Source organism: Tamandua tetradactyla, chromosome 14 (assembly GCF_023851605.1).
Source record: "Tamandua tetradactyla isolate mTamTet1 chromosome 14, mTamTet1.pri, whole genome shotgun sequence".
NCBI classification, from domain to species: Eukaryota; Metazoa; Chordata; class Mammalia; order Pilosa; family Myrmecophagidae; genus Tamandua; species Tamandua tetradactyla.
The window spans coordinates 78,096,890-78,124,800 of record NC_135340.1 but is presented as its reverse complement, the minus strand read 5'-3'; the positions used below and the strand labels follow the sequence as shown (position 1 = coordinate 78,124,800).

The following is a 27,911-nucleotide window of genomic DNA, read 5'->3' as shown; positions in this document are numbered from 1 at the left end:
AAGTAATCCTGGAGAAGTGCTTTATGACCCTCTTAGAAAATGCTAACTGTTCTCTTTCCTTGTTTTTTTCCTTTAATTTCTATATGGATACTTGTATCTATTCTTGAACAGATGTATTTGATTATTTTTTCCATATATTAAATCACATGAGTTTCTTTTTAAAATTTATTCAGTTTGTCACCTGTATACTATTTAAAAATGTTTTCTTAATAGCCTGTTGTATATCACATAATTTAGTCTGTGCCTGCTACTGGATGATGGCTTCAGTTAATTATGGATTCAGTGCTGAAGCCACTCAAACAACAATTTCAAATCAGTATTTACAGTAGTAACTTTTGACTTCGTGATTGTTTGTGATATGTTGGATTTTTTCTTATTTTTATGCTTACATATCAATTATACTTTTCATTAGGACAGTGATCCAGCCAGGCATCTCCCATCCTGATATTCAGTTATTGCACCCAATTAATTTGGACATTTTTATAAATCGGAATCTAGCTGCATCTTGGTACCACAAGGTGCCTGTTGTTGAAATAAAAGGGCATCTTGATTCAGTGAATGTAAGTATTTGTGTGGAGAAAAAGTTTGATATTGAAATTTTGGACTCTGAAAACTCTTTCAGTATAAATCCAAATGCAGTGTAGCATATTTTATGGGATGGTATTGTAAGAAAAATTTCAATGAGATGTTGTCCAATAAGAAGTTCTTTATTATTTCAAGTAGAATTTAATCTTCAGTTAGGTATGACAACTTTTAAGTTTGCTGTAAATACGCATTGCTAGAAATCTGTATGTAAATTGTGTATTAGTATGATATGTTGCATCTCATTCTATAAATTATCTGCATGACACATATTTTTATAGATACATAAGTACCTCTAAGATAATTATGACATTAAGGGAAATACCTATTTTTTATATTAAAAACAGCCTTTTTATTGCACCAGAAGTGTGAGTGTTTCAAAAATGAAATTTATGCATATTCTGAATTTGTCACTTTATTTCTTTAATGATCAGATTTTTAATCATAATTAGCTGTCAGTGAGGATAATTTAAGTTGATGGAGCTAATATTGACTAATAAATCACATTGCTCTTCTAAAAACATTTTCTTGGCCTTGAAAATAAAAATTTTTACATGAAATAAGTCATTAAATATTTGAATGGGCAGTGATTACAGAATGTTTCAGCCAGTGTTAGGATTATTTGGTACTTCATCTTTTGTTACTAGGAATTAATTTTATTTATTAAAATCATTTCATTTAAAAATGCAAAATGTTTAACTTTTCTTTTAACATAATATTTTGCAGGTTAGTCTTAATCAAGAAGATCTTAATCTTTTATTTAGAATACTAGCAGAAAATCTGGGTGAAGGTACTGAAGACTTGGTTAAAGTGAAAACAAGAAAACAAGAGACAGGTGAGAGGGTGACAGTATATGATGCAAGAGATTTTTCTGTTTAGCTTACGATTAAGTGGGGTAGACAGCTAATAAAATAATATTTACTAATTGTGATTTGTATTATACCAAGAAAATAAGCAAGATGCTATTGAATGAAACTATAATTGGAGGTTATTGACTTCTTTTCGTTAAGCAGATGGTCAGTTATAGTTTCAGATTTGTTTTCTAAGTTGCATGAGTTGGGAGAGCATCAAGAAGGGTTTCTAATCAGTGGTGGATTCCTGAAACCATTATTGAATTTACTTGTATAGAGAAGAATCATTTGCGTAGGCTCTAGTGACATACTTGATCTGATTTTAGTAAGACTTGGTATTGAAATACCTGGAAGATTTGAAATGGTTGATAAATTAGCACTCCCTCAAAGATACTGAAAAAATTATATTGCAATATAAATGCTAAGAGAATTTAAATTATTAGTTACAATGGCTCTTTTAATTTAAAGGCAAAGTAACTACCGGACTTATTTTTTTAAGGTGTGTATATATATACATATATATACATGCATGCACACACATGTGTATACATCTGTGTGTATATATGTACATATCTTTATGGTAGCAACCCTGTACACACACATGTAGTTAACATGTATTTGGGGGTATATACCATATCTGTATGTGTAGATGTGCCTCTTTTTTTTTTTTTTTAGCAGCTTCCTGGTATTAAATTCTGTGAAAGTGCCATTATTCAGCACGTCCCTGTTGGTGGACAGTATTGGATTGTTTCCAGTCTTTCATTATTATAAGCGTTGAATTGCATTGAACATTCTTGTACATACGTTTTTGCAAGTGCATGTATATCTGTGAGATAAATTCCAGGACTGCTGAAGTAAAAGTTATATACATTTAAAACTTTTACTTGTCTTGCTAATTGCCCTCCATAATTTTCTACTAATTTTGCAATCCAATAAACTTGATTTACTGTGCCTTTTCTAACACAATATGTAGCCAGATTTCTTTGTTCTTACCAATATGCTAAGTGAAAATGGTATCTCACTGCATTTTTTCATTTTTACAAAGCGTTTTACTGTATATTAACAAAATACCCAGATGTTAAGTGTATAGTTCAATGAATTTTTACATCTGGATATACCTGTGTAATTACTGTGACTAAAATAGAACATTTCCAGCCTCCTGAAGGCTTCCTTATACTTCTTACCAGTCACTACCAACTTCCTCTCCTCTCACTTCCAAATTTACCCAGAAATAACTAGCATTCTAATTTGTAATACCATACTAGATTAGTTTTATCTTTCCTGAAATTTCATATAAATGGAAGCATACGGAATATACTCTTTGGTGCTTGGCTTCTTTTTTTCAACATTTCATTTGTTAGATTAATCAAATTATTTTATGTAGCACTAGTTTATTTTATGCTGTGCAGTATTATATGAATGCATCAAAATGTATTTGTCCATTTTACCCTTGATGGACATTTAGGTTGTTTCTGGTTCTTACTTGTCATGAGTAAAGTTGCTATGAATGTTATTGAACTGGTCTTTTGATGTGCTTATACACTCTTTCCTTTTGGGTATATTTATCTGTGAGTAGAATTTCTGGGTCATGATTAGGTTTCTGTTTAGTATCAGTAACTTATGTCATTATACCAAACAATTTTTCAAGAGCTTATACCCATTTACATTCCTGCTAGCAATGTATGAGAATTACTTTTGCTTCACATTTTCACTTGTACTTGGTATTACTATTCTTTTAAAATTTAGTCGTGTTGGTAGCTATGTAGTAGTGTCTGACTCTGGTTTTCATTTGTTCTCTGATTACTGATGAAGTTGAATGCCTTTTCATATGCTTATTGGCCATTTGGATATCCTCTTTTGTGATATGACTATTCATTTCTATTGGATATTATTTTTATTGAGATGTTTGTCTTTTTTCTTTTGTTACATAGAGTTCTTTATGCATTCGGGGTATGAGCTCTTTGCTGGTTATATGTTTTATATGTATATATGTTGGTATATGTGTAGAAATATCTTCTCTGTGTGGCTTGCCTTTTTACTCCTTTTTGAAACAATAGAAGTTATTGCCATAACATATATACAATATAAAGTTTTCTATTTTGTCCATTTTTAGTTATACAATTCATTGATATTATACTGACAGTGTTTTGTGAGCATCACCTCTATCTATTACCAAAACTTTTTCACATTCCCAGCAGAAACTCTGTCAGTCTTTTGTTCTGTTGAATTTGTTAATTTTGTGAAGTCCAATTTGTCAGTTTTTTAAGTGGTCGCTGCTTTTTATTTCATGCTTATAAAATACATGCCTATCCTAGGAATTGTTTTGTAAAAGCTAAATATTTGCCAGAATTATTTCCCCTGGATCCTATTATGATTGGAACAATTCTAGAATAAGATAATAAATAAGAAACCTTGCCTTAAGCTTTGCTTTTTATCAAAGGTAATAATTAACAGCAGTGGTTTTCAGTATGGGTTTCTGGTGTAGCACAAGATTCCTGTTTGCTGAAATAGTGGTTATAGATAATGTTAATTGTAATAATATTGTTAGGTAATGTAATAATACTGAGGGGTAGTTAAAAGTGAAGGCTATAAAATCAGACTTACAAATTGGGCTCCGCTACTTGCCATTACTGTCACTAGAAAGTTACTGCATCTGTCTGAACTGAATATGTATTTACTTCAAAGGCTTGTTGTAAGAATTAAATGAAATAATCTGCTTACAGCCTTTAGCATGGTGTCTATTAAGCTATCACGAGTGATAACTGTTATTATTATTGAGCATTATGGTTTAGAAAGCAGTTTCAGTGCATTTCAGATGGTGTGAATTTCAGAAAAAGAGCATCATGTTCATATACCTTTACTTGTGTTTTTGGTATAAGAGACTCTAACCTCCCTTTTTTTTCCTTTTCTAAACTTATCTCTTGTTATCCTCCTTATAGTTTAGCTGTATAAAACTCCATTCTTTAAAAATCCTCTCATGATGTGTTATTTCTCTAAGCTTTTCCACAGTCCACATTATTTCTGGAATGTCTCCTCTTAGACTCTTCAATGCTACACAGATGATAACTTCTCTGTTAAACCTTTCTTGATCTCTCCATAATAGTTTCATGCCTTGTTCTCTGTTTTTTGTGCATTTTTGTATATAGTCTATGAACATTTGTCCGCTTAATATGACTGTGTGTGGCCTGCTTATTTTGTTTGTTTGTATTTTAAATATATGTCTTTTACTAAGCTGTGAGCTTTCTTATGGCTAGAATTGTGTCTTTCTGATCTGTGGATTTTCAGTGCCTTCCTCAATAAATGTTCCAGGAAGAAATGTGTGAATAGGGGTGAATGAATTTCTTTTAAACATCTTTAGGTGAAATTAAAGAGCGACTTGAAATTTCTACCTCACAACAAAATGTTCGCGCTTCACAAGACACTTTAACAACAGGAGTGGAAGAAATAAGATCTGTAGACATTGTTAATCTGCTGCTAAATTTTGAAATCAAAGAGGTTTGTAACTTCTGTTTTTGTAAAGTGAGATCAATAAATAATGAATATTTGTAATTATCTCTAATAAAATAAACTTGAGGTTATTGACATGGATGAAAAATATTTTACATAGGCTGTTTACATGCAGGAGTGATGTTTTAAAATTTGAGATTTTATTAAAGATGAGTTATGTTTGAGGAATATAATATATCACAGAGAAAGTAGTAGAATTTTCTTTAACATGCTTTTTGAATGATTTTAGGATTGTTAGAATTTGGCATGCTTAGGTTTCATATAATAAAAGAAGAAAGGAAACAGTTGCAAAGAATTCCTTTGTAAATTTTAGAAGTCTTAATAGAATAGAAAAGTACAGAATGTCTAATATAACTAGTATATGCTTTCTATCTACAGATTCTTGAGGGAAGGTTAAAAGTATTTTTCTTCTTCTTTATTCACATGTTCAATGAGTATTCATTGTTTGTGTTAGTTGTTAAAATACAGAAGTAAAAGGCATAGACTGTGACTTCAAACAAGAAAACAAACATTTAAAATTTTCCTAAGTATTTTCACTAAAAATATTCAGGGTACTTTGGAATATGTGGTAGTGATGGCAGGGAGGAAGCATCTAAGCAGCTTGAGAGGATAAGGGTACAGTTCCTGGAGAAAGTGATATTTGAGTCAAGTTTTTAAAGAAGAATAAAGTATTTTTTGAGAAAAAAGTAGAAAAGAGGCTGAAGCAGAATAGAAAGAGGAGTAGGTTTAACATGTGATACAGGGACTTGGAAGAACTTCCCCCCAAATCCCTTCATCACTGAATAGTTTTATACAGCTTATGTTTTTCTCTGAGTTAAAAATAATAATCTTTTAAACAAATGGATCCTACTTTTAAAATCTCAAATATATGCTTTTCTTTCATGTTAAACCTTCACAGTTTTTCTAGTTGATATCAGAGTTACTGAAGTTTTTTTAAGCTTTTATAATTGAAACATTGATAAACGAATCACCGTTTTCAAATGGACTTTAGTACATAGAAAACCCTTTAAGTCCTTTTTTTTCAGTATCCTTTGCAATATATAATGGCAGTTCCCTTACCTTAGGGAAGTGATGGGGCTGGGAGCACTTTTGCCCTCCAGGTGAATATTTGGCCACTGTCTGGAGATGTGTTTGGTTGTTATAACCTGTGGAGGTTGCTACTGATAGAGGCCAAGAATGCTGCTAAACAGCCTACAATGCATAGAACACCCCCTACTAATAAGAATTATCCAGTCCGAAGTGTCAGTAGTACTGGGGCTGAGGAGCAATATTAAACCTTGCCTTAGGAGCAGCGTTAAAATTGGCTGTTGGTCTCAGAGACCTTCAGGTGAAAGGGCATCTATCAGATTAGGAGTTCTAGGAGTTAGGCCCAATGGATTTTTTTTTTTCAACTTTACTTTTTTTTTTTTTTTTAACATGGGCAGGCACTGGAAATCGAACCTGGGTCTCCAGCATGGCAGGCGAGAACTCTGCCTGCTGAGCCACCATGGCCTGCCTGACTTTACCTTTAAAAACCATGAAAAAATATTGGTAATGCTTCAAAAAATCTAAACAAATAAATGAGCCTTCCAAGATAAATAAGACTAGGTAGGATTTGCCGGCACAAATGGAAGTAAACATCTTTATATTGTGTGAATTTTGGGTTGTATCATTCTGGGTAATTATTAAAATGCAAACTTCTTGTGTATTAGTGAAATTGTTTGTGATAATACAATACCTTTTTCTAGGTTGTAATTACTTTGATGAAGAAAGAGGGAAAAAAAGGAAGGCCTTTACATGAACTAAATGTGTTTCAACTTGGAATGGAATTTAGAGTTCAAACCTATGACATGATTGCTAAAGCTTTTCTAAAAAAGATTAGTATGCGATGCTTTGATTTCACTGGTAAGTGTGTGAGGTCTATACTATATAAATTATTCTTATAATAGGCAAATGATCCCTACCTTATCAATATAAAACATTTGTATTGCCATCATCATAATTATTTAGTTAGAGTAAATTTATTACATTGATACAAAGGAATTTGATATTTAAAAAATTTACTGTTTTATCTAGTTATTAGGTATAAAGAATATATCTCTATACACACCTATATTTAGCATAAAGTAGAATATATATTAAAAATGAAGCATATGTCATCATTGTTTATATATAATACTTTAGTTCTTATAAAAAGAAACATTTCTATATAACTGTGTCCTGAGAACTGACTTTTTAGGAAATCATAGCTCAGTTTCAATTCCCAGCAACAGAGCCCAGGTACCCTTTTGAAAAATTCTATTAATTTACTAGGAAGTATAACTTATTGTTTTTTTATTTATTTTTAAATAGCATAAGTGTTTCTTACTTGTTTTTAATTACATGAATACCTACTTGTGAAAATTTTTTTAAATTAAAAAATAAAAATGATTATTTTTATTATTATTTTTTATAAAAAATAAAAATGATTTGTTACTCAAATTCTCAAGGACAGAGATCATCTCATGCTTCATAGCAGATAGCATAACAGTCAGTCAGTATTTGTTGCATTCCTTTCATCTTATGGGGCAGCAGAGGTTTCAATCCAGTGCACCAAATAACTTTGGGGCTGGAATTTCTCCAAGGCATCATCAAAACAAGCTGCCCTCAGCTGATATGAGACCCAAGTCTTTGATTCAAGTGACTTACTCTTTGCATTCTTTCTTCGTAGCCTCTAGTGCAAGCCTGACCTTTACACTTCCCGTTGTCTCTCAGAGAATGAGTTGGTTTAGGCTGACCGCTGGCTCCTGCCTTTGGAGAAGCGTTCCTTAAATTTTTTTTTTTTAATTTTATAGTATGGAAGTATACAGAGTGAAAATATGAGCATCCTCTTGTAGCTTTTCTTCCCCCCAAATAATACTCAGTCATTCTTTAGTGGATTTCCTTGATCTTTTAAATTCACTTCCTAAATCGCATCAGGCCAACTGTTTTTTCTTTCATTAATTAAAAAAAATTTTTTTTTAATACCAAACAAACACAAATATTCTTAACTTTTGATCATTCCATACTACATATATAATCAGTAATTCACAATATCATCACATAGTTGCATATTCATCGTCATGATCATTTCTTGGAACATTTGCACCTTTTCAGAAAAAGAAATAAAGGGAAAACAGAAAAAAATTCATACGTACCATACCCCTTACCCCTCCCTTTCATTGATCACTAGCATTTCAATCTAAATTTATTTTAACATTTGTTCCCCTTATTATTTATTTTTATTCCATATGTTTTACTCATCTGTTGATAAGGTAGATAAAAGGAACATCAGATGCAAGGTTTTCACAGTCACACAGTCACATTGTGAAAGCTATATCATTATACAATCACCTTCAAGAAACATGGCTACTCAGTGGGCATGAGGGCAAGGACACAGACATTTTGCACACCAATGTTTATAGCAGCGTTATTTACACTCGTGAAGGGATGGAAACAGCCAAAATATCCATCAACAGACGAGTGGCTAAACTGTGATATATACATATGATGGAATATTATATAGCTGTATGACAGAATAAAGCATCAGGCCAACTTTTAAAGTTACTAAGGGTGTTTAGAGTTTATAGAAACTTTATGAGGTATATTTGAGTAAAGAAAACATATTGACAGTAATTCCTAGTGCATGTGTTTTATAGCTTTGTTCTTTAATATATTGTGATTTGATGAAATAAATAATGCCAGTAATACCAAGTGTCATAACAGTTGTAATTGGCTGGTGCTTACTGTTTTTTTTTTTGTTTTATACAGCTGCTTCTTACAAAGTCAGGTTTGTGGATGTATGGTTATATCCTGTAAAAGTCACCCTTTGTAGTGTATGATTGTATGAATTTTAATAAGCACATATATTTGTGTTACTGGTCCTGTTTTAAAATACTTTGGAAATGAGTGTGTTTTAAAACACTTTTAAAATGTTTGAGAGACTTGTTGGATCAACCCTGTCTATTTCTCTTTTAGACTCTAGAGGAGAGCCTCTTTACGTTATTAACTCTTCTAACATAACTGATGAACCGCTTCTGAAAATGTTATTGACAAAGGTACCTAGTTTCATTTCTAGGATTCTTTATCATTTGAATATATGATGTTTTGAATATCAGCCCCCCCCCCATAGTTAATTTTCTCCCCTGAAGTTTTTCATTCTAAAGATGGTTGTTTTGGAGGACTAGTAAGCATCTGACAGTACTGGATACTTTTATTAATCTTTGGAGCTACCCTATGTTATTGAATAAATGGGATATTTTACTATAAAGTTTGTTGTCATCTAGCTATAATAGCATTTTACCTTCCTTTAGCATTTCCTTCCCAAAAGTATGAAAAATTTGAGTTTTTGTTTATGTAGAATGTGAGAAATGCTTATGTGGTCATTTGTTTTTTGGAAATGTTCTTTCTCTTTAAAAATGTTGTGTTTATAATGTTTTAATAGCCTACTTTAAAAAGTAAAAAATATGTATGTTTTCAGTGAGTGAATATTTAGCGTCTGCAAGCCAATAGTTTAATCCTTTACTATTTGTAGGCTGACATTGAGGGACCGGAATTTAAGACCATTCATGGCAATACCAAACAGAGAGTAAAGGTAAGACATGTATAATGCACTATAAGGCTGAGTTGTGATAGTGAATAAATCTAGCTTCCTAGCCATCTCCAGTTACGAGATTGTGAGATCTATAATTAGAATGAGAGTGGCAATAATACTACATTGCAGATACATGAAATGGATATAGAGTTAAAGTTCTTAAGGTTGATTTGATTTCTCAAATGATTATTTGTTTTCCGAGGTGAATTAATGACTACTTTGCCAAGTACACAAATAATGCAATTAGAATATATATATATGTTATGTATAAAATTTTTTTTTTTTTTTTTTTTTTTTTTTTTAAAGGAAAGACAGAGAGAAGGAAGGAAGGATAGAAGGAAGGAAGGAAGGAAGAAAGGGAAACATTTTCTTGTTTTATTGTATTCTGTTTCTCCGTATTTGTTACATGGGCTGGGGCCGGGAATCGAACCGAGGTCCTCCGGCATAGCAGGCAAGCACCTTGCCCGCTGAGCCACCGCGGCCCGCCCATAAAATTTTTATCTATATATATAAAATGTAAAATTTGCCATTCTAACCATTTTTAAGGATACCATATTTACAGTATTTTGTTACCGTCATCACCATATAATATCAAAACACTTTTACCATCCAAAACAGAAACTCTATACCCATTAAACAGTGACTCCTCACTCCCCTCTCCCCAGCCCCTGATAATCTGTAATCTACTTTGTGTCGCTATGAATTTGCTTATTCTAAATTTTTCTTATAAGTGAAATAATACAATATCCTTCTGTGTCTGGTTTCTTTCGCTTAACATGATGTCTTCAAGGTTTATCCATGTTGGAGGATGTATCAGAACTTCATTCCTTTTTATAGTTGTATATACCACATTTAGTTTACTCATTCATTCATTGATGGACACGAGTTCTTTCCACCTCTTGGCTATTATAAATAATGCTGCTGTGAACATTAATGTACAAATATCTGAGTCTGTGCTTCCAGTTCTTTCGGGTATACCTAAGAGTGGATTTCCTGCTATACAGTAATTTTGTGTTTTGCTGTCTGAGGAACTGACAAACTGTTTTCAAAGCAGCTGCACCACTTTACATTTCCCGCCAGCAATGTACAAGAGTTGTGATTTTTCATGAACTTGCCAACATTTGTTATTTTCTGTTCTTTGATAATAGCCACCCTAATAATGTTTTTTTCCCCATACTAATGGTTTTGAAGTGACAAATAATACACTTTTTTTTTTTTTGGGTGCATGGTCTAGGAAGCGAACAAATGATACATTTTTAAAGGGAATATTTTTAATTGTAGTATGTAGTGGTTATTTGACCTTGTATTGATGGAAGCATTGAACAGTTGAGTTATTTACTTAAGGACTAGAATAAGATTAAGGACAAGGCTAAATCATGTCCAATACAAGCAGTGCTTACAGTCCATTTGGGAATGTATATCCTGTCTTAAAACTGTTGGAAATATGGCTTAAGGTTTGATAATACTTCCTATATCTAAGTTAAAACTCATCATCGTTAGTTTGCTGCATTAGGATCATATGTGGGGGTAAGCAGAGTTGTTGATTTATTGTCTAGTAAGGATAAACACTGTCAAAGTGAGCTCTATTTTTTTAAGGGTTTTAATTGAACTATTCTTGTGCTGCTTGTATATGTTGATGTTTAACATTAAAATGTTACCGTATCTGAAATCTGCCTCTCTGTTTATCATCTTAGGTTTCATTTTCATCCTTAGACTTAGTACTTCATTTGGAAGCTTTTCTGTCCTTCATGGATTTTTTATCATCTGCTGGTCCATCCTCTGACCTTCTTTCTGAGAAGGAATCTGAGCTGAAACCACTTATGGGGGAGTCCAGAAGTATTACTGCCAAAACTGGTATTACCTTTTGAATCATGGTCTAAAACTTTCTATCTGAAACTTTAATAGTAATAACTTGTATTTTCAAGTTAAGATAAATATTTATCACTTTGAAGTTATAGCTACTCTAACAAATTAAGTTTGAGTCAAAAGAAGACAAATTTAATACCCTATGGTAATTCAGTGAAGGATTTTAAATGTTGTTTAATATTAATCATGTATTTATATTTGATCTCACCATCTAGCTTTTACATAAAATAAAAATTGTATATACTCTGCATTGATGGCCTCTTTGCAAGCTTTCATCCAGTGAAAGTGAGAAAGGAGGAAATTTAAATATGAGTAGAATCATGCATAGTAACAAAAGCCCATTTCAGGCACTACCCAGTACTCAACACTTTTTTTTATTTTTTAACATGGGCAGACACCGGAAATAATCGAACCCAGGTCGTCTGGCATGGCAGGCAAGCATTCTTGCTGAGCCACCGTGGCCCAGTACTCAACACTTTTGTTAAGTGCTTTGGGGGGGCACAGAAGGGGGGTCTCATGAAAGAGACAGAATCACTTTGGTTTCTAACCAAAACTGTAGTTAGCTCACAAACAGTTAAGGGATATGTGTTCAATTCCTGGAGTCTGCCCATGTGGGAAAAAAAAAAGACATTTCAAAGCACAGCACCACAGTTAGTTGTAGAACGTATTTTAGAGTTTGACATGGGTTACAATTTCACAATTGTAGGTTTTAAGTTCTAACTGCTCTAAAATACTGGAGACTAAAAGAGCTATAGATATAGTGATTCAGCATTCATATTCATTTGTTAAATCTTATCTTCTCTGTATAACTCCACCATCACCTTTGATCTTCCCATACCTCTCATAGGGGTGTTTGGGCTATGGCAGTTCTAAATTTTTGATATTGGAAGAGTCTGTCACTAATATGGGGTAGAGAGATGGAATTAACTGATGTTCTGGAGAGGCGGGGCTAGGTTTCAGGACTTACCTGGGCCAGGGACCCATCTGGAGGTTGTAGGTTTCTGGAAAGTTACTCTAGTGCGTGGAACCCTTGTGGAATCTTATATATTGCCATAGATGTTCTTTAGGATTGGCTGGAATGGTCCTGGTTGGCAGGTTGTGATAGGTGGCAAGGTGTAACTGAAGCTTGTGTAAGAGCAACCTCCAGAGTAGCCTCGCGACTCTACTGAACTCTCTCTGCCACTAATACTTTATTAATTACACTTCTTTTCCCCCATTTGGTCAGGATGGAATTGTTGTTCCCAAGGTGCCAGGTCTTGATTCATCCCTGGGAGTCATCTCACATTGCCAGGGAGACTTTTACCCCTGGAGTCACGTCCCACTTAGAGGGGAGAGAAATGATTTCACTTGCAGAGTTGGGCTTGGAGAGACTGAGGCCATGTCTGAGCAACAAAAGAGATCCTCTATAAGTAACTCTTAGACATGCCTATAGTAGTCTAAGCTTCTCCACTACCTACATAAGTTTCACAAGAGAACGCTTCATGATTGAGGGCATGGCCTATTGTTTTGGGTGTTCCTAAAGTTTGACACATCTCAAGGGATTGAGGTAAGGTTTAATAGTTTCATATTCTTTCTCCCATCCCTCAGGGGACTTTGCCAATACTTTTTGATTATCTGGTTAATTCACTCTAGGATGTGTCTAGGCATTACAATAATCTATCCAGAATTAACGGACCTCTTTCTTACTCTGTGCTCTGTGTGTTTTAGTTGTTCAAATGAGCTATACAGATAGATTGAATTATATTATGCACTACAGAAAATATCAGTTCCAGACCAAATAAACCTTTTTTCCATTGGTCTCAAAGAGTATGTGTGTTTCTAAAATGTAGACACTGTCTTCCTTACCTCTATGTTCTGAATTGCTTTAACCCCATCCTGTTCAGCTTTGTTCTTATCTCTATCAGGTTATCTATATAAAACAGCCTCTCAAAATCCAGATGTAAATATCACCCCTCCAGACTTAATATGTCTGCTCTAAAAGCTTACAATCTAGGCCCCCGTTTTCTTATAAGCATTTTCTAAAGGTTACCATACCATTCTTGTTCTTTTGTTTCTGGCTTATTTTTCTCACCTAATGTCCCACTGTTCATTCACATCATTGCATGCCTCGCGACTTTATTCCTTTTTGTAGCAGCACAACCTTCGTTCATAAGTATACCCACCATTGGCCAATCTACTTCTCCGTCAGTGCATCCTTCAGCCACCTGCATTCAGCACGTATCATGTAGAGGGCCCAAAGTCGACAGTCCATCAACATTTTCAATTTTAGATAATTCCATTGTCCTAAGAGAAGGAAAACCAATAAACACACCCTCGCCAAATAGGAAATCTAAACCTCCTCTTAACTCTGTCCCTTCCCCTATTATTTACCTCTACTGTTGCTGTGGTAGTGCTGATGGTTTCCTTTTGAACATAGCTCATAGCATGCAATAGTAATTTTCCCCATGTACCCTGGACTTAAACACTCTTTGCATAAGAATCATATCTTTGAAGTAATTCTTACAAGAACTAATTCATAGTTCTAGTGTTAATCAGTGGGACACATAGGTCTATACAACCTTGTTCATCTTCAATATGGTAATATTACTTTTATACCCACTAGAGAACCACCTTCACTCCTATCTATTCCCTTACATTGGAGTTCAACCTCATTAACTGATGGTTTACCCATATCTAGCTTCTATGTGTCTCTAAGTCCCCTATATCCTTTATTATAAGCCTCTGATTATACCTTTATGCTGGTCATAAAAGTGGAATCATACAGTATCTGTCCTTTTGTGTCTGGCTAATTTCACTCAGCATTATGTCCTCAAGGCTCATCCATCTTGTCATGTGCTTCATGATATTTTGTTTACTGCTGCATAATATTCCATTGTATGTATATACTGCATTTTGTTGATCCACTTGTCTGTTGATGGGCATTTAGTTTGTTTCCATCTTTTGGCAATTGTGAATAATGCTGCAATGAACATCAATGTGCAAATGTCTGTTTATGTTGTTGCTTTCAGTTCTTCTGGGTATATACCAAGTAGTGCTATTGCTGGGTCATAGAGCAACTCGATATTTAATTTCCTAAGGGGCTGCCAAACAGTCTTCCATAGTGGCTGCAACATTATACATTCTCACCAGCAGTGCGTAAGAGTCCCAGTTTTTCCACATCCTCTCCAACATTTATAGTTTCCTATTTGTTTAAGAGCAGCCATTCTTTTTTTTTTTTTTTTTAATTTTTTTATTAATCAAAAAAAAGAAAAGAAATTAACACAACATTTAGAAATCATTCCATTCTACAAATGCACTCAGTAATTCTTAGTATCATCACATAGATGTATGATCATCATTTCTTAGTACATTTGCATCGATTTAGGAAAAGAACTAGCAAAACAGCAGAAAAAGATATAGAATGTTAATATAGAGAAGAGAATTAAAATAATAATACTAATAAAATATATATATATATAAAAAGGAAAAAGAAAAAAACAAAAACAAAAGATACAAACACACAAACAAACAAACAAAAAACCATATTTCAGGTGCAGCTTCATTCAGTGTTCCAACCTAGTTACATTACACTTAGGTATTATTGTGCTGTCCATTTTTGAGTTTTTGTATCTAGTCCTGTTGCACAGTCTGTATCCCTTCAGCTCCAATTACCCATTATCTTACCCTGTTTCTAACTCCTGCTGGTCTCTGTTACCAATGATATATTCCAAGCTGATTCTCGAATGTCGGTTCGCATCAGTGGGACCTTACAGTATTTGTCCTTTAGTTTTGGGCTAGACTCACTCAGCATAATGTTCTCTAGGTCCATCCATGTTATTACATGCTTCATAAGTTTAGTCTGTCTTAAAGCTGCATAATATTCCATCGTAGGTATACGCCACAGTTTGTTAAGCCACTCGTCTGTTGATGAACATTTTGGCTGTTTCCATCTCTTTGCAATTGTAGATAATGCTGCTATAAACACTGGTGTGCAAATGTCCGTCTGTGTCTTTGCCCTTAAGTCCTTTGAGTAGATACCTAGCAATGATATTGCTGGGTCGTAATCCATTCTGCCATTCTATGTCTTTTGATTGGGAAATTCAGTCCATTAACTTTTAGTATTATTACTGTTTGGATAATATTTTCCTCTACCATTTTGGCTTTTGTATTATATATATCATATCTGATTTTCCTTCTTTCTACACTTTACTCCATACCTCTCTCTTCTGTCTTTTCGTATCTGACTCTAGTGCTCCCTTTAGTATTTCTTGCAGAGCTGGTCTCTTGGTCACAAATTCTCTCAGTGACTTTTTGTCTATAAATGTTTTAATTTCTCCTTCATTTTTGAAGGACAATTTTGCTGGATATAGGAGTCTTGGTTGGCAGTTTTTCTCTTTTAGTAATTTAAATATATCATCCCACTGTCTTCTAGCTTCCATGGTTTCTGCTGAGAAATCTACACATAGTCTTATTGGGTTTCCCTTGTATGTGACAGATTGTTTTTCTCTTGCTGCTTTCAAGATCCTCTCTTTCTCTTTGACCTCTGACATTCTAACTAGTAAATGTCTTGGAGAACGCCTATTTGGGTCTATTCTCTTTGGGGTGCGCTGCACTTCTTGGATCTGTAAATTTAGGTCTTTCATAAGAGTTGGGAAATTTTCAGTGATAATTTCTTCCATTAGTTTTTCTCCTCCTTTTCCCTTCTCTTCTCCTTCTGGGACACCCACAACACGTATATTTGTGCGCTTCATATTGTCATTCAGTTCCCTGATCCCCTGCTCAAGTTTTTCCATTCTTTTCCCTATAGTTTCTGTTTCTTTTTGGAATTCAGATGTTCCATCCTCCAGTTCACTAATTGTAGCTTCTGTCTCTTTAGATCTACCATTGTAGGTATCCATTGTTTTTTCCATTTTTTCTTCTTTGTCCTTCACTCCCATAAGTTCTGTGATTTGTTTTTTCAGATTTTCTAATTCTTCTTTTTGTTCAGCCCATGTCTTCTTCATGTCCTCCCTCAATTTATTGATTTGATTTTTGAAGAGTTTTTCCATTTCTGTTCGTATATTCAGCATTAGTTGTCTCAGCTCCTGTATCTCATTTGAACTATTGGTTTGTTCCTTTGACTGGGTCATATCTTCAATTTTCCGAGCGTCATCCATTATTTTCCGCTGGTGTCTGGGCATTTGATCAGATTTCCCTGGGTGTGGGACCCAGCTGGTTGAAAGGTTTTTCTGTGAAATCTCTGGGCTCTGTTTTTCTTTTCCTGCCCAGTAGGTGGCGCTCGTGGCGCTTGTCTCTCTGCACGGCAGTCGGCCGGGAAACCGCGCGTGGAGGGGGGGGGTCGCTGGCCGCCGCGGCTTGGGAGAGTGCCAGTCCTAATTGCCCAGCTGGCCCAAAACACCAAGCGTGGCGGGAGGGCCCCGCTATCCAACGTTCCCAGTCAGACCAGGGAGCCACGTGCGTGGAGGGGACCCCAGTTGCCAGCCGCCCCGGCCGGGAAAACGCGCGCCCCTCGGGTATCTCACCGCAGCAGATTCTCCCTGCCCGTTCAGCTGTTCCAGAATGGGGTACGCTGTCTTTTTGGTCTCTGTCGTGACTCTGGGAGCTGTTTCGTATTGTTTCTGTTACTTTAGTTGCTTTTCTGGAGGAGGAACTAAGACCCGCGCGTCTTACTAAGCCGCCATCTTCTCCGGAAGTCAAGAGCAGCCATTCTTATAGGTGTGAAGTGGTATCTCATTGTAGTTTTGATGTGCATTTCCCTTATAGCCATTGAAAATGAGCATCTCTTCATGCACTTTTGAGCCATCTGTATTTGCTCTTCAGAAAAATGCCTATTCGTATCTTTAGCCTGTTTTATAATTGGGTTGTTTGTTCTTTTGTTGTTGAGTTGTATGATTTCTTTGTATATTCAAGAAGTAAAACCTTTGTCTTTTCTTTTTTCAGGGTCTGTGGTAATGCACTCCTTCTCATTTCTAATTTTGTTTATTTTCATCCTCTGTTTTTCTTTGTCAGTCTTGCTAGTGGCCTATTAATTTTATTGATTTTCTCAAAAACCAACTTTTGATTTTACTGATTCTGTTGTTCTTTTGGTCTCCCATTCCTTTATCTCTGCTTTAATCTTTGTTATTGCTCTTCTTCTGTTTACTTTGGGGTCAGTTTGCTGTTCTTTCTCAAGTTCCTCCAGGTCTGCTGTTAAGTCCTTGTCTTTTGCTCTTTCTTGTTTTTTAATATAGGCATTTAGGGCAATAAATTTCCCTCTCAGCACAGCCTTTGCTGCATCCCATAAGTTCTGATAAGTTATGTTCTCATTTTCATTCATCTCCAGATAGCTACTGATTTTTCTAGCAATTTCTTCTTTCATCCACTAGTTGTTTAATAGTGTTTTATTTGATCTCCATCTATTTGTGAATGCTGTTGTTCTTTGATGGTTATTGAGATCCAGTTTCATCCCATAGTGATCAGAGAAAGTGCTTTGAATAATTTCATTGTTTTTAAATTTATAAACTTGTTCTTTGTGCCCCAGCATATGATTTATCCTGAAGAATGTCCTACGAGCACTAGAAAAGAATGTATATCTTTGTGTTTTGGGGTGCAATGACCTGAATATGTCTGTTAGGTCTAATTCATTTATCAAGTTATTTAGCTTCTCTATTTCCTTGTTATTCTTCTATCTGATTGTTCTGTCTATAGAGGAGAGTGGTGTATTGAAGTCTCCTACTATTATTGTTGAAACATCTATCGCTCCCTTCAGTTTTGCCATTGTCTGTCTCATGTACTTTGGAGCTCCTTGATTGGGATCATAAACATTTATGATTGTTATATCTTCTTGGTGAATTGACCCTTTAATTAGTATATAGTGTCCTTGTTTGTCTCTTATGATGTCTTTAGATTTAAAGTCTGTTTTGTCTGATATTAGTATAGCTACTCCTGCTTTCTTTTGCTTACAACTTGCATGAAAAATCTTTTTCCATCCTTTCACTTTCAATCTATTTGTATCCTCGTGTCTAAGATGAGTCTTTGTAAGCAACCTATAGCTGGATTATGTTTCTTAATCCATTCTGCCAATTTATGTCTTTTAATTGGTAAGTTTAGTCTGTTAGCATTCAAAGTTATTACTGAAAAGGCATCCACCATCTTATCTTTTTAATTTTATTTGTCAGATCTATATATTCTTTTCCCTCTTTCTCTTTGTATTGTTTAAATTACCCTTACTGGTACTTTTCAATTCCATGTCCTCCTCCAGACCTCCCTCTCATGACTTTTATTTTAGCCAGCAGAACTCCTTTTAGTATTTCTTATAGTTCTGATCTCCTATTGACAAATTCTTTCAGAACTTCTTAGTCTGTGAAAACTTCAATCTCTCCCTCAGTTTTGAAGGACAGTTTGGCTGGATACAGAATTCTTGGCTGGTAGTCTTTCTCTTTCAAGATTTTAAATATATCATACCTTTGTCTTGCCTCCATGGTACTAGTTGAGTAGTCTGAACTCAGTCTTATTGGTTTCCCTTGTATGTAGTAGATTTTTTTCTCTTGCTGATTTCTGTATTTTCTGCTTCTTTTCAACATTTGACAGACTGATTAGTATGTGTCTTGGGGAAAGCCTATTTTGATTTATTCTGTTTGGAGTTCTTCGGGCATCTTTGACTTGCATATTTATGTCCTTTATGAGGGTTGGGAAGTTTTCCCTGTTATATTCTCAACTACTCTTCCTAGCCCTTTACTCGTTTCTTCTCCTTCTGGGACACCAGTGATTCTTATATTTGTGTGCTTTGTTTTGTCTGTCATTACCCTGAGATCCAATTCAATTTTTCCATCTTTTTTGCCATTTGCTGTTTTGAGTCTTTGAAGTCAGTTATCCTGTCCTCTACATCACTTATTCTTTCTTCTGTTTCTTCAGATCTGGTGTTGTATGCCTCTAGTATGTTTTTTTATTTGGTCAATAGAGTCTTTAATCTCTGTGATATCCACTGTTTTTCTGTTTATTCTTTCACATTCCTCTTTATGCTCTTCTCCTGTCTTCTTGATCTCCTTTATGTCATTTACTATTCCACTTATTTTATTAAGTAGAGTTGTAGAAACATCTTTGATTAGTTGTTCCAATGTCTGTGTCTCAGACCTCTGGTGTTTTGATTTGGTCATTAGGCAGGGCTATATCTGTCTGCATTGTCATTTGCTTATTGATCTTCTGCTGTCTTTGTGGCGTGTAAATATCTTGATTGATTAACTTTGGGAGTTGACTTCTTTCAGTACTGTAAAACCTTGTATTTGCGGGATGGTTGTTCAGCAGGGAGCAGGTTATGGGGTGGGACACTCAGTGTGGTGATTTGTTTGAGGGCAGATATAGGAGCAGGTTGGGGATGTTACACTGATGCTTGTGAATGTAGGTGCCCAGTGCCAGGGAGGATGTAGCTCTGCTGGTGCACTGGTCTGGGGCATGTAACTCTGGTGTGTGCTGGTCTTAGGCACTGGGCCCTTTGTGTGCATGTGTAGAGCTGTGTGAGCAAGTTAGTGTTATGCCTTTGTGGATTGGGGGCAGATGTGACCTGGTTGTGTAGATCAGCACTTTCTCAGAGCTGGGAAGTGTGGCTGAGGGCCATGTGCATTTATGGTTCTAGGACTGCTATAAAGTGCGGTTCCCAGAGGTGAATGATGTGATTGGGGGCCCACGTGCATGCTTGGGCCTAGGCGTGTCATAAACTGATGCACAGAACTCAGGGGTGGGTGGGATGAGGCTGTGCAACACTATGGGCAGGGGGCAGGGGGGCAAGGGTAGCTTAGGTATGGAAGTTAGTGCCTGCAGCCATTATGCACGGGCAGCAGCCTGCAGGGAACAGGGAGGGGGAGGTAGTTCTTGGGAGGGGTGGGTTGGGCTGCACTTGGGGTGGGGATGTGGGGCAGTACGTGCACTGGGGGCTGGTGGGAGAGGGGCGCCTGGAGCCCAGGGAATTGGAGCAGATGATGGGGTTCTGGTATGTGGGGTTTGGGGTGAGTTGCCAGTCATAGCGGCTGCGCTGGTAGGGGTAAAGTGCCCAAGGAACACGGCGTGGCTTACTTCTGGTGCCCAACTCCCATCCTGTACCCTGCAGGCTCTATACCACCATGCCAGACTCCAGCTTTCTGCCTCTCGGTTCCTTGGCATCTGCAACCAGGATGCCCTCTATGGTGTAGAAAGCTCTCCTAGGTCAGCCACACTCCAAAAGTGCTGCTTCACTTGCCCTCCTGTCCCTTCTCTAACTTTTCCGTGGAGCAAGGCTAATCTTGAGCTACTCTATACAGCCATCTTCCTAGAAGTCAGCCCTTTGTTTTTTCTCAAAGAATTTATTTTAGCATTCTTTTTTTTTTTGGAGACTTTTTTTATTGTATAGTATAACATATATACAAAGCAAAGAAATAAAAAAGCAATAGTTTTCAAAGCATTCTTCAAAAAGTGGTTACAAGACAGATCCCAGAGTTTACCATGGGCTACCATATGATCCTCTCATATTTTTTCCTTGTAGCTGCTCCAGAGTATAGGAGGCTAGAGGGCTTAAATAGCTTTTTTTATCACCACAATCGACTTTTTTCTTTCTTTTTTTTGTGAACAATAACATATATACAAAAAAGCTGTAAATATTGAAACACAGGGCCACAATTAGTTGTAGAATATATTTCAGACTTTGACATGGGTTACAATCGCACAATTTTAGGTTTTTACTTCTAGCACCTCTAAAACACTAGAGAGTAAAGGAGATATCAATTTAATGATTCAGCATTCATAGTCATTTGTTAAGCCCTGTTTTCTATGTATAATTCCACCATCACCTTTGGTCTTTCCATACTTCTCATTGGGGTTGTTTGGACTATGGCAATTCTAAATTTTTGTTATTGGAAGAGTCTGTCACTAATATGGGGTAGAGAGATAGAATTATCTGATGTTCTGGAGAGGCAGGGCTAGGTTTCAGGACTTATCTGGGCCAGGGACCCATCTGGAGGTTGTCGGTTTCTGGAAAGTTACCCTAGTGCATGGAACCCTTGTGGAATCTTATATATTGCCATAGGTGTTTTTTAGGATTGGCTGGAATGGTCCTGGTTGGCAGGTTATGGTAGGTAGCAAGGTGTAACTGAAGCTTGTGTAAGAGCAACCTCCAGAGTAGTCTCTCAACTCTACTTGAACTCTCTCTGCCACTGGTACTTTATCAGTTATACTTCTTTCCCCCATTTGGTCGGGATGTAATTGTTGATCCCACAGTGCCAGGTCTTGATTCATCCCTGGGAGTCATCTCCCATATTCCAAGGAAACTTTTACCCCTGGATGTCATGCCCCACGTAGGGGAGAGGGCAATGATTTCCCTAGCAGAGTTGGGCTTACAGAGAGAGGCCACATCTGAGCAACAAAAGAGGTCCTCCAGAAGTAACTCTTAGACATGCATATAGGTAGTCTAAGCTTCTCCACTACCTACATAAGCTTCACAAGAGTAAGCCTCATGTTCGAGGGCGTGTCCTATCGATTTGGGTATCCCTTAAGTTTGACACAGTATCATGGGATTCCCTGATGGTAAGGTTTAATAGTTCCACAGTCTTCCCCCCCTCCCTCAGGGGACTTTGTCAATACCTTTGATTATTTGGTTAATATACTCTAGGATGTTTCCAGGAATTACAATAATCTATACAGGATTAAAGGACCTCTTTCTCATTTTGTGCTACCTGTATTTCAGTTGTTCAAATGAGCTTTACAGATACATTGAATTACATTATGTGCTACAGAAAATTTCAGTTCCAGATCAAATAAACCTTTCTTCCATTGGTCTCATATTTTAGCATTCTTTATGGAGAAATAGGATGCAATCTGGAGAAATTGGCTCTGTAGTTATTAATATGTATGTATTGTAAGCTCCGTAGTTAATAAGTTAGTAACTGTTCATTACTATTTCAGTTTTTCATGACTTGTTCTTTATTCTGATATATGAGTGAAAAGTAGTCCAAAATCAAAATTTGAGACTGACAGAGTTCTAATATAGAGAGTTTTCTTTATTTCAGAATAAAGATTGTAGTAAAGTTTCCATCTAGTACTTTGTGTTCAGAGTGCTATTAATCATTGCCTTTGTTCTTAATTTGTAGGAAGATGTGCTTATTTTTGTCTGAAAATTGATCCAAAATCCATATAAATTATGTGTTAATTTAATGGAGGCCTTTTTGGTTATTCATGGTACTTAATGCACTTTTACTTTAGTTAATTTGAAGTTATTTTGTCTCTTATGTCATATTTATACTTTGCTAATTACAAGATTTCTGTTATTTTTCAGAACCCAGCAACATTTCTCAAGATGATGTGTTTGATTTAAAGGTCACAGCTGAGTTAAATGCATTTAATGTGTTTGTCTGCGATCAGAAGTATAACATTGCAGATATTAGAATACAGGGTAAGTAATTATGCCTTGGTATAGAAATTCCTATTTCTTTGCATAGACTTCCAGGAAAAATTTATGCTCGGTGGAGTTCTCATGAGTAATTTAAAAAATTTTTCTTATAATGAAGATTCAAGAAAACTTTTAAAAGATGTATTTTGAGATGTTAGAAGTAAATTTGTTATGTTTGTGCTGACATCAGACATTTCTTATGGGTTTAAAAAACTTCAGAATAAGTCTATTTCTTATTTTTCTGGTTACATTTTCAGAGTAATAAACCTCGAAATGCATATCCTAGGAACAGGTATCTGAGTTAAGAAAATGTTGTTATCCATGTTTCCCTGGTCTTTTATGCATACGTAGTATAAGGAAAAGAAGTTTCAGAAATCAAATTTTGTATTCTTTATCCAGCATTAGCTTATTATCAGAATAAGGCAGCATGGTATAATTGTTCAGGTTATACCACAGGTTCTGGAGCCAACCTGCCGACATTAGAGCCAAATTCTGGCTCTAACCAGTACTGGTGGATCTTGAGCAAATTAATTAACTTTTCTGTGCTTTAGTTCCCTCTGCTGTAAAATGGAGTTTTTCGAAAGAATTAAATAAATTTACATATACATATGTTTAGAAAAGTGCCTTGTCTGATACATAGTAAGCAGTTAAAAAAATGTTTAAAAAAATCAGTTCCCATCAACAAATAGTATTGAGGATTTACTTCATGGGTGGCACAATGGTGGTTTACTAATTACTGGGTAATGAGTAATGAGTAAATACTCGTTACTGGGTTTCAGCTGTAGGCCTTCTCTATGTACTAAGGAGCAGTTTTAGAAATCCTTGTATCTTTAGAAATTATGAGAATAACAATTTTTTTAAGAGAAATCTTACAATACTGTATTCTACATATAACTTTATCATAGAAACAAGAGTATTTGTTGATCAAATAATATTCATTTATGCTTAGTTATTAGAGCAACAATTTTCATGATATAATTTAGGTTTTTGAGGTAGATGACTATTTACTAACCATTATGAATCTTCCTTTCTGATCATTTCTGATTTTATCAGTGCATAGGGTATTTGTATTTGGAGAAGTATGATTAATTTTTGTTGAACTTTGATATCTTTTGTCCTAAAATTTACACAACTTATATATGAGATGCCTCTACCAGTTAAAAGTATTATAATCTTTCTTAGGTTATCTCATACTTAGAAGTTGATAGCTTTAATATGTCTAAAAGTGAATAATTTTTGTTCACTATCTTTGTAGTTATGTTATTGGACTAAATATCACTGAACTGATTCACTTGGGCTGAGTGAAAATTTTGTAAATTTTATGTTTTCCGTAGGAATGGATGCTTCTATTTCTATGAAGTCAAAGCAGACTGACGTATTTGCCAGATTGAAGGATATCGTAGTTATGAATGCTGATTTATTGTCGGTTCATAAAAAGGTGAGTGAGAAATTGACTTACATATTGAAATTCATTTTCTTACTTGATTTGAGATGTGTTTATTCATTTGTTCAGTTTACATTGTCTGTCATGTCAGGTACTTTGTTAGTGATTGGAGATGAAAATGTTAGTAGTATGCTTCATATTACAGATGGACTAAGCTGCCTGATAAAGAATAATTTGTAAAAGTATTTTTTTGATCCATTAAATGGTAGATAATTTCCATTGACAGAACATTTTTTATGGGAATAGGAAAAAATTACTGGCAAGAAAATGTTTTTTGATTAATAATCTGTTAAAGTTGAATTTAAATGTTGCTTCTTGATGTAATAACCAGTTAATCTAATATGTTTAGGCTGTCTCTATTTTGGGAGATGAAGTCTTTAGGTTCCAAATGACTCTGTATCCAGATGCCACAGAAGGAGAGGCTTATGCTGATACGTCTAAAGTAGATGGCAAACTTGGTCTCAAAGTGGGTTGTATTCAAATTGTTTATATTCATAAATTCTTCATGTCTCTTTTGGTAAGTTTATTTTTGATGTATTTATTTCTCATTGAAGCCTCAATGTCTTTGCCTATATATACAGTCAAAATATTTTCTAATAGGACTTGTGATAAACACCCAAATACTGAAAGAATATTTTAAATTAAGGAAATTCTTAACATGTTGGATAACCAAATGAACTTTTATCAGTTTTGTACATATAAACTATCATTCTTCAACATTTTCATAGTTTATATTTTAAAAGTAATGTTTGATGTTTTAATATCCTTTAGTTGAAATAACATTTTAAGGAGCTCAGCAGGCATTTGAAGGACTAATATTGGAATTTACAGCTTTTAATTATAATTGTGATCCATCTAGGTCATGAAACTTTCTTCTTTTTATAATTTATTTACATTTAAGTGTCATACACTGAAGAGTTGAAATCTTCCTGTACCTCTTAGCAATAGGGCACACTACTTTTACCAGACATGTTCATCAAAGGTTACAGTTCATGTATTTCTACTTAAACCATCATGTTTCACTTTTCTGGAAAATAATTTATTTGAGGGAAGGATTTGTAGCTTTCTGTTATTAATGCATGGGCATCATTAATATTCCTTCCAAGAATTCTCTGGTTTTTTTGGTTGGAAATGTTTCAGTTTCTTAGTTGTAATTGAGATGAAATGCATCTCATTCAAATAAAGAAATTTTGGCCCTCAGTAAGGATTGCAGTATTGTAGAGACTTAATTTTCTTTACTTAAGCCTGAGTATATTTTTTAAAAATCAGTCTTCAGAAATAACTTGTTGGAACCTCAGTTTCTAAGAATAAACGTTAGCCGCTTGAACCATAGGTATAGAATTGAACCTACTTTTGGAGAAGTAAAATTATTTTCTCCATTCCTTTCATTTAAATTTGAATTTTAAGTGACCAACATTCATTAATCTAAAGAAGATTTATTTTAAAATAAAATGTGTTAAAAAAATGTCATAAAGTCCAAACAATTCTGAAATATATAAAAGTTTAAAGAACTCTGTTTTCCTAGAGGTAACTGTGGTTAATAGCTCAGAGTTATCTTTCTAGACTTTACCCTTTACATACACAAAATCTTAAATAACATATCTTTTATATTACAGCCTTTATTTACTTTTCCTTTCTAAAATTTTTCATTTGTAAAGTAAATCCTTTTGTTGAACTCTCTAAATATCAGTCTCTTCCAACAGAACTTCCTGAACAATTTCCAAAATGCCAAAGAAGCATTGAGCACAGCCACTGTCCAGGCTGCAGAAAAAGCTGCGTCCAGCATGAAAGACTTGGCTCAGAAGAGTTTCCGCCTTTTAGTGGATATCAATTTGAAAGCACCAGTTATTATTATTCCTCAGTCTTCTGTATCACCCAATGCTATTATAGCAGATCTGGGTTTAATCAGAATTGAAAACAAATTTAGCTTGGTTTCTATGAAGCACTGTTCTCTTCCCCCAGTTATTGACAATATGAACATACAACTCACTCAGTTGAAATTGTCCAGGTATAAATATGTAATCTAATTATATATTAATTAATATAAATAGAATTTTCATAGAATTTTTGTCCAGAGTAAAATATTATGCAATCATATTACTTATGATTATAAAACTGTGATCACTGGTTTTTGGTCAGTGGCTAACTGTAGTGCTCACAGAATCTGCATTTTGCCTTACTAAAATTTATAATGTGATTTTCTCATTCTATAAAAATTCTCCTGTTAGGAAATTGTAGTTAACTCAGTAACCCTTAATTGAGATTTTTTTTTTCACTTTGTACGCCATTATTTCCATATAGGAGAAAACGACTTAAACTATAATAAAATTAAAGATTTATTTCTTATTTCTAAACCTTTGTCATATTTGCAAGTGCTCAGTGAAGTATGTAAAGGATTTTTGAATCCAAATGGGAAAGTGTTGGCTCTGTGAAATGGCAAGAGAGCTATTTGATTGTGCCTATCATTGTCAGGCAAGGTAGAAATTACTGTTTACCATATGTTTGTTTAACTTTTAGGCTTAATGTTTTTCCCCTTGAGTTTGGAGATGTACCAGTAGTATACAAGAGCTAAGTATACCATAAATTTTTTTACTCCCCAATTTTAGGAGGATGTAACATTTAATTGTATAACATTACACTGGTTGCTATATCAAGAAACCTTTGTAAAAGATAGTATGTAGTGCAGTAATCATACTTTATGAAATTTGTGTCTTTGAAATCAACATTACATAGGCTTTGTTTTTGACAGCACTTCATATGACCTTGGTTTATTTTGATTGGTTTGTGAAAAGAAGCATGCTCTAAAAGAATTCTGGTAACAGCCGTCAGTGCTGCTATAGGAGAATGTTATGTGGAAACTATTACACAGTATCGTAATCTTCATTTTAAAAAAATGAAAATTTCAGAAATATAAAATAAATTGTTGTTTGTCTTTCAGAACTATTTTGCAGGCTGGCTTGCCGCAACATGACATTGAAATTCTAAAACCAGTCAACCTGCTTTTGTCTGTGCAACGAAATTTAGCAACATGGTATGTGCAAATTCCAGGAATGGAGATAAAAGGGAAATTAAAACCTATGCAGGTAAGTATATATATAAAATATATGAAAATTCTTAGATAGGCTTTTATCTAACATAATGTAGGTCTAATGCACATAAGAAGTGATGACACAGTAAAAGAGAATACTTTAACTGAAAATGAGGTCAGTTTTTGTTCCCTTCACTTTTCTTAAAGAATTTTCATCGTGCTAATATATATAAAACGTTAACATGTCTTATTTTTACTGGTTTCAAGTATATCATTTACTCTTTTTAAACTTTTTTTTTATTGCATAAACTAACTATATATACAAAGCAAAGAAAGAAAAAAGCAATAGCTTTCAAAGTACTCTACAACAAGTAGTTATATGACAGATCCCAAAGTTTGTCATGGGCTACCATACCATCATCTCAGATTTTTCCTTCTAGATGCTCCAGAACATTGGAGGCTAGAAGGAATATATAAATATATATATATATTATCATCACCTTTTCTTTTTTTTGAAAAATAACAAAAAAACCACAATAAATTTCAAACCACATTGCAACAATTAGTGTAGAACAGATTTCAGAGTTATTGAATTTTAGGTTTTTACTTCTAACTCCCCTAAGATACCGGAGACTAAAAGAAATATCAGTATAATGAATCACCAATCATAG

At 34.7% G+C, this 27,911-nt stretch overlaps 1 protein-coding gene across 2 annotated transcripts in view; it reads left to right on the top strand.

The window, feature by feature from the left end:
- Positions 1-27,911, top strand: part of VPS13C (vacuolar protein sorting 13 homolog C) — a 227,916-nt gene that overhangs the window by 103,083 nt on the left and 96,922 nt on the right. For both annotated transcript variants that reach the window (XM_077128091.1, XM_077128092.1), the window contains exons 34-45: positions 413-560; positions 1,309-1,417; positions 4,792-4,928; positions 6,668-6,824; positions 8,916-8,995; positions 9,472-9,531; positions 11,226-11,385; positions 22,655-22,771; positions 24,103-24,206; positions 24,562-24,729; positions 25,916-26,220; positions 27,151-27,295. In XM_077128091.1, the coding sequence (XP_076984206.1) occupies positions 413-560; positions 1,309-1,417; positions 4,792-4,928; positions 6,668-6,824; positions 8,916-8,995; positions 9,472-9,531; positions 11,226-11,385; positions 22,655-22,771; positions 24,103-24,206; positions 24,562-24,729; positions 25,916-26,220; positions 27,151-27,295 (1,690 nt within the window). The remainder of the gene's footprint in view (positions 1-412; positions 561-1,308; positions 1,418-4,791; positions 4,929-6,667; positions 6,825-8,915; positions 8,996-9,471; positions 9,532-11,225; positions 11,386-22,654; positions 22,772-24,102; positions 24,207-24,561; positions 24,730-25,915; positions 26,221-27,150; positions 27,296-27,911) is intronic.